Source organism: Anoplolepis gracilipes, chromosome 11, assembly GCF_047496725.1.
Source record: "Anoplolepis gracilipes chromosome 11, ASM4749672v1, whole genome shotgun sequence".
NCBI lineage: Eukaryota > Metazoa > Arthropoda > Insecta > Hymenoptera > Formicidae > Anoplolepis > Anoplolepis gracilipes.
In genome coordinates, this window is record NC_132980.1 from 8,917,051 (window position 1) to 8,925,254 (window position 8,204).

An 8,204-nucleotide genomic window follows, 5' to 3' on the forward strand; every position below is an offset into this window, starting at 1 on the left:
ATGATTTAATATTAACATTTTTTTATTATTGCATCACTAGCATGTAAAATACCAACAGATGTAAAATACGCTGCGCAAAATATTCACCGTAACTTGAAAATAAATTGAATAAAATTAAGAACACACTCACATACATACACACATAAAAGACTTTAATATTCATAGTATCAAGAGATATTTATAGAAAATTGTGTGCAAATTATACAATATAATTACATAACTGTAAAATAGTGTATTAAGATGTGTATTTTAAGGAATATAGCACATATTCTTTTTAAATGCGCATGTATATTTTTCTGACTTGTATTTCCTACTTTCATTAAAAATTTTATAATAAAATACGCAAAACATTGTTTTTTGTGGAATAAATGTGTTACATTTGCTTATTCTATCCAAGATATATATCTATATATATACGTAGAAAGTTTGGATATTAAATATATGTATATTAATTATAAATTAAGCACAATTGCAATAACAGAAAATTATAAAAAATAATTAATGTATAATTGATAGAGTATGTGTAAATAATTATATATTCTCTATCAATTATTACATATTATTTTAGGACAAAACAAAATCATAGTGCCTTTATTGTACGTATATCGGATACAATTATGACGCTCGTAATCAAAAGCAATAATGCGCTTTATATTTGAATAATATTTGCTACGAGATTTTACAAATCTCATGTAAATCAATTGCCTTTCGTTCTCTAATAAAATCAATTTTTTTTTCTACTTAAACAGTCTTCTTTTGCGTATTTGCGCTGTCATTTTGCTAAATTTTTTAAAGTCTTTGTCTACATCAACTATCAATCATTATAATAATATACACAGTCTAAGGAAAACAAGAATTTTACGTCATAGCTTTAGAATGACTAGGTCATAACCTTAGAACTAATTAAAAATTCTCATTTCCACTTCATGTGAAGACTTTGAATCATGTATATTACTATTAGACAAATATGTAGAAAATATATAAACTTTTTTACTGTCAAATCTAAAATTTTATGTAAAAGTAAATTTTGTGTCTTTTTGTTCAATAGATTCCAGTTAATAAAAAAACGAAAATATTAACTGTATTTTTATTTTTCTTATTATACAAAAAATTAAAATATTTGACAAATAATTATATAAACAAAATCTAATTAAATATAATTTTTTTCGTGAAAATTAATATAAAATATTTATCTATATTCACATAAAGAAGAGAAAAGATGACATATTTGAAACTTGAAAAAAATATCATCGCGCCACTGGTTGAACATTTCCTCGTCATCATGATATTTTCTTTCTCTTTAATTGTATATAGAGTAGTTTTATATACATATTCACATGAATTAATACATATTTAACTATTTATTTGATATTCTTACAATTAACTATGTATAAGAGGAAGTTTTACGGATATATTAACATCCAATTAACTTTAGGATATTGTTAATTTTAAAGTAAAATACCTGTCATATTATTAATGCGATAATATTAACTTATATTCACAATTATGAAATATATCTCGAAAATTAAGTAATTAACGTCGACACGTGTTATCATTTTCTTACTTTCCATCGGTTTAATATATTTCATAATTTTCTAGTTTCTATATATTTGTATTATTGTATTTATTATGTATTTTATCCAGTCGAGATTATTGCAATTTAGTTTATTAGCTACGTTTGATTTTATTCATAGTTTTGTTCATATTTTTAGTTACTGCCGATATGACTACATCCACTTTTTTATTGCAAAACGACCTTTAATTTTGTGACAATTTCTAACTTTGCATTAAACAATTTTTATAATTTAATTTACACATGTATGGCTCATTTATGCCTTTTTACCACACCTTTAATTTAAGTAATTAACATGAATATTTCTGCATTTTGGAGATCTGAAGACTGTTTCATGGAAATAATTTTTAATGCAAAATACTCTTAAGTAAAGACTTTTATGGTTTAAAGTTTAAAGAATAAATCTTTATAATATGTCATGTCTTTATAATATTTTGTATAAACATAAATGTATTCATCTTTACCGAGATCGCAAAACATGTCTAGACTAAAACGGAAAATTGCTTATATTTTTTTCGTGTAAAATAAATACGTTTCTTCAATAATCTGTATTATTTATTTAAAGTCTTTACTTTTTTTCTATATGTTCTTTCCTTTCTCTTTTCTTCTCATATTTTTCCCTGTTATTGAAAAGATATGCACTTTTTTTGACTAAACGTTTTAAATACCTAAAAATTGCATAATTTATGAGCAAAATTACTTACATTTTCTTACTCTATTCTCGCATTCTTGCAAGAATTATAATTACAAACTTAATTGTGAAACGTTGACACTAACGTCACGCGCGGCATTACGTGAATAATATTTGGTGACGGTACATGGACAGTGAGCACGACAAGCACTAATTGTTATTTTCTTAATTCTATTTCCAAAAATTGACAAAAATAAAAAAAACTTAAACAGGAGAAGAAGGAAAAATATAATATATAATATATTAAAATAAATAAGCGGGATTGCACATGAATTATTCACATATTCGTAATTTTTCTGTAAATTTTCGAACTTTATGTACAAACAATATTAACGCTAATTAATTATGAATAAAGAGTTTAAATTTTGCAAATATGTATATATATTTTATGTATGTAAGTTTTAAAAAATATATGTGTATGTACTTATGTTATATACGCGATATTTTTGTATTGCTTATATACTATTATAAAACGAGTAGAATATTATTTGTATAATGATACAGTGATTCTTTTTAGAAATTTTAGCTGTAGCTCTCACAAGAAAATATTTGCAAATTGGTGATAGTACTTTTTTATCATGTGATGTTGCTTTTTTCCAAATATCATTGTTTAATCAGAACCACTTATTATTTCCTTTTTTGCTTGACTTTTCAGATAACAAACATAAATAACATAAAAAAAACTTAAATTATAATTATTAATAGTTTTATTAGAATTGAAATATCATCGAACAACAATGATAGAAATGATATTATATATACAATAAAATTGTTACTATTTATTTACGTTTATGATATTTCCAATATGCATATTTTTTATAATTAAAGATGTAATGCCTGATAATTATGAGATGGCAAATACCTTTTTAAGCGGTCAGTGACTGTACATTGTATGTTAATTAACTCATCAATTGTGTTATAAAAAATTCGAATTAAATAATTTCTTATAAAAATCCATCTTTATTTTTTTTCATGTATTTGAAAATTGATTTGTACTTATCTGAATCAATAAACAATAAGTAAATTTATATTATTAAAATAAATATTAATATTATTAATATATTATAATAAAATAAATATATAAAAATAAATTAATATTGTATTCTAATAAGTGATTAAATATGAAGAAAAAAAATTGGTAAAATTTTAAGTTTCCTCTATTAATAAATTCTTATAATGCAATTTTCTCATTAGCAATTTATATGCTCTTGATTATTATGCAATACGATTGCGTATGGGTAAATAAATATATACGCTAACAAACGTGCATGTCTTTCTTTTCTCAAATGTTGGTCATGATTGCTGCAACGTTTCACATTCACGTTCTTATAACAATATCACGTGTCTGAGCATTGTGAGTGCAATTACATTGCAATTAGTCGGAATCATTTGCGAAGATAATGAAACTGGAGAAGTGTGTCGCCGACAAAATTAGGGACTTAACAAATTTCGGAAACTCGCGATGTCGGTTACAAGGCTAACAATAAGCTGAAAAAGATATGCCAACTTTTTAACCAGAACGGTAAGAAGTAAAGATGTTTTTCTTTTTAAATGCGTGCAATATATAAAATGTGCGTTAAGCATTATTTTTCTAGTACAACTGACAAATTAAATTTTTAAAATATATATTTAGGAAAATCATTAATACAAAATTTTTCTTTTTTCTTGAAATAAATTGGTGAATATTTAGAGCAAGTTAATTATTTACAATTTACCTATAGCATTATTGCGTGACATATGATGATTAAAATATAACAATTTTGAGGATAATTTAAGAAAAAAAAACATATTGTATATTGTATATTGTTAAATACATAGAAAAAGGAAACAAATATTGCGTTAAGTTTATGTCACTTACAAATCTATATATATATATATATATATATATATATATATATATATATAAATATGATATAAATTAGAAGCTTTAGAATATTATTATATTTTTCTTTTTTTGTGTAAAAAATTATCTTCAAAAATTATTTTCAAAGTGCACAAATATTAATTCCTCTCTTATATTGCCCATACAGATCACATTAGCATGGCTTAAAAAATATTATATTTAGTTCCAACAAATTAATAAAATTAATTAGGGAATAATGAAAAATAAAAAAGAGTAAAATGCAAATAAACTTCTAGATATCACTAGAGCAATTTCTTTTCAATTATCTATAAATATTCAACATTTTTTCATGATTGTAAGTTAAATTCTCTGAAAGGTCACATTTCCTAGAAGGGATAAGCATCAGTGCGACACCTGGAGGTGCCCTGGAGGTGTTTGTTAAGCAAACGTACTGTAATTATAATACAATGAAGAAACTTATGACGAGACGAAAACGCGTCTTTGCAGTCGATTCGCGAGTTTCATAGTGGCTAGTCACATTGAAGTAAATTAGTGGAAAGATACATTAGTAAAAACTTTTATGACAGGCGAGTGAAATGTTTACTACAAATTTGAGATAATCCAATTCGGATAACAATTAGAGATAATTACTTCCATTGAAGAAGTTGAAAAATAGAAAACAAAACACTGAATTATTGTTCCCAATGGGAATTATACATTTGTATTGTTAGAAAATGAGAATACATCAAGTTAATTAACCAACGTTTTTATTTGTTATTATTTGATAAGGAAGTCGTAATTGTGCAAACGATTTTCCTTGGTCCTTCAAATTATATTAAAATAATATTGAAGTTCTATTCACGCACGTTATCATGGCTTCAATCATACGAGAATTCATAGCAATATATAAATATATTAACGAAAATTTGGCAGGTGAGTATTTTGTTTTATCACTTACATCAAATATTAAATTTAGAGTGAAAAATATTGTAGAATATAAAAAAAGCAATAGTTTATGATCGTTAAATTATAAAAAATTAAATTTTATATAGAAGAATTTTAATTCATTGAAGATTATTTACAAATGTCATTTTTAATAAATTAGAAGTAATAGGCATTCATATTAAGAAAAGCTATTAATCTTAGGACAAGTGTTATAATATTTATTCATTTTAGTTTATAATATTCTCTCTTGATATGTATTCTTTTATCGTACATGACTCTCTCTCTCTCTCTCTCTCTCTCTCTCTCTCTCTCTCTCTCTCTCTCTCTCTCTCTCTGTTTCTCTCAATTATCAGTGCACAATTAGCATGTATCAATTATCAAATCTTGTATCATTTTTCTGCAATGCATAAATATAAATACATAAACAGGATAATAATATGTAGTGTAAGATTATTTAATTGTATAAATATTAAAGAGCTATACATAAAATCATTATATAGAGCGGATAAAGAAATATTAGAGTAATTATAATGTTATTTTTAACGCTTGCATATTGAATTTCTCTATTGTAAAGTTTTTAACAAAATTAATGTAATAATAATATAACAAACAATATATAGCAATTTAAACTTTTTAACAATATAATTTTAAATGTTTAATATAAAAACTAATAGTAAAATTAATAGTAAAACATACGTTTTAATTCAACATTTAATAAATATAATTTATCTTTCAATATTCATAATAAATATAATTTTGATGTAAATATATAATTAATCTTATTAAATATGTACAAGACTATACTAATATAATTTAATTTTTCTTACATTGCAAGATCCACGTACCAAAGATTACTTTATGATCGGCTCGCCATTGCCTGGCTTAGCTCTGCTTGGATTTTATATATATTTTGTTTATAACTTGGGACCGAGACTTATGTCAAAAAGACAACCTTTCCAATTAAACAGGATATTGCAAATATATAATCTTTTACAAATTATAATAAATGCATACATATTTTATAGAGTAAGTATGTTTAATTAATTTCTCTATTTATAAAAACAAGAAAATATTTTCCTGTCATGTATAGGTTTGCACGAATCTTTAAAAATAATATGATTTGACAATAAAAATAATCGACAAATTTATATTTAAAAAAAATATGTCTCTAAAAATATTTATATCTATTGAAATTTGTCTCGGAATTTTTTTCTACAAAAATTAATTATTTTGATGTAGATTACGACTCTACTAATGTATTACTAATTTTATATTAATTATAAAATTCAATACAATTTATTAATCAACATGCTTGAATAAATTTCTTAATATTTTTAAATTATATGTATATTTCACAGGCACTAGACTTGGGATGGTTACGTGACTTCAGTTACTTTTGCGAACCCGTTGATTATTCACATACACCAAAGGCCATAGAGGTAATTGTAAAAATTTAATTAATCCTAAAAATTTAATTAATGTTCAATGGAAAGTGCTTCTTGATGGATGCCGCTGGGACAGCGTTATGTCGACGTTTCACAAACGTTATAGTTTGCATTTTCAGGGTTAACAGTTTCGAATTCATCTGGAAACTCTTTCCATTGAGAATATCAGTGACCGTGAAAAATTTTAAAACTAGAATTTAATTAATTAAAAATTGAATTTAAGTTAGAATTATCTAATTTTATATTACCAATTATATTTATTTATAAAATAAAATTTTAAAATAACGATAATATTATAACTATTTAGCTAATAACATAAGAATATGAGTATAATTATATCAATAATCCGATCAAATAGCACATTAGGTATCATAAATATCTTTAGCTTTATTTTTCATTTAGAAATAAGAGACAAGAAAAAAGCTTTTATATCTGCCTGTATGTGCTAAACAGATCACCAAAACAATGTGGCATTATTTCCTGATTAAACTAATGGATTTGTTGGAGACAATTTTTTTCGTGCTTAGAAAGAAACAAAGTCAAGTGACCTTTCTTCATGTATATCATCATGTGGGTATGGTGATGGGAAGTTGGGGTGCCACTAAATATCTGCCTGGCGGTCACGTTACTTTCCTAGGTATATATCATAAATTTAAAAAAATTTAATTTATGATTGTTAATAATTCGTAATTATTAATTTAGTTAATAATTCTCTTTTTAAAATATCCAGTAATTATTAAAGCTATACGTAATTGCAAGATAATAAATTATTTTTTTTTAATTTTTTGATATATAAATTACAGTTATGTTTATGTTATATTATATTAAATTAAAAATCGAGAAGTTGTATTTGTCAAAGTTAAATACACGATTATTGAATGAATTTTTTTTATAAGTGAGAAGATTTCGTACTTTGTGATTAATTGATTACTAACATTTTATTTCAGGATTGCTCAATACATTTGTACACACGATAATGTACACGCATTATCTGCTATCGTCTATGAAGATAGATACAAATTCATGGAAGAAATATATTACTCAGTTGCAATTAGTCCAATTTCTCCTGATTATTTTACACTACGTACAATTAACCTGGGTGGAAGACTGCGGCTTTCCGTTTTGGGTAGTATACATAATGGTACCACAGAATTTCTTCATGATTGTATTATTCGGGGACTTTTATTATAAAACGTATATTAAAAAACGATCAGCAGTTAAAGTGGTATCGAAAAAAACGGAAACAAATGGCATTTCCGCTGAAATCTCGAAAGAGGAATCGAAAAAACAATGAATTCCAAATATAATGTATTGTTTAGTATTTTTCTTTTTCTTACTCTCTTTCTCTTTTTCTCTGTCTTTCTTATATATATATATATATATATATATATATATATGTATAGAATATATTTGGCACTAATATTAATGTGCTTCTCAAAAGTAGGTGGCTCGAAAATCTTTTTATATGTGTTGAACATTTAATGATATATTTAATAATATATCTTAATAATACATATAATAATATATTTTTGTAATATACAAACCTTTATTTTGATAAATTGATTATTAATGTTGGTTACATACAAATATTTCAATATGTGTAAAAATGAACACACAGTAAAGCGTAACTTTTTGATATCTAAAATTACAGATCTGTTTTAAGTTATGTATTATAATGTATCAATCAATTAATCAAATTATTTTTCG

General features: G+C 24.1%; 1 protein-coding gene across 1 annotated transcript; it reads left to right on the forward strand.

The window, feature by feature from the left end:
* The first annotated feature begins 4,585 nt into the window (after positions 1-4,585).
* Positions 4,586-7,929, forward strand: LOC140671203 (very long chain fatty acid elongase 7). The gene is made up of 5 exons (XM_072902385.1): positions 4,586-5,040; positions 5,888-6,078; positions 6,411-6,491; positions 6,951-7,134; positions 7,445-7,929. Exons 1-5 carry the CDS (start codon positions 4,980-4,982, stop codon positions 7,789-7,791), a joined length of 864 nt encoding a protein of 287 aa, XP_072758486.1. The 5' UTR covers positions 4,586-4,979; the 3' UTR covers positions 7,792-7,929.
* Positions 7,930-8,204: the final 275 nt, after the last annotated feature.

What these genes read in the sequence shown, in the direction of transcription:
- LOC140671203 (XM_072902385.1), top strand. Translation starts at nt 4,980, where the DNA reads ATGGCTTCAATCATACGAGAATTCATAGCAATATATAAATATATTAAC. An exon ending in TATTAACGAAAATTTGGCAG is followed by an intron (nt 5,041 to 5,887) that starts GTGAGTATTTTG and finishes TTACATTGCAAG; the next exon opens with ATCCACGTACCAAAGATTAC. An exon ending in CGGTCACGTTACTTTCCTAG is followed by an intron (nt 7,135 to 7,444) that starts GTATATATCATA and finishes ATTTTATTTCAG; the next exon opens with GATTGCTCAATACATTTGTA.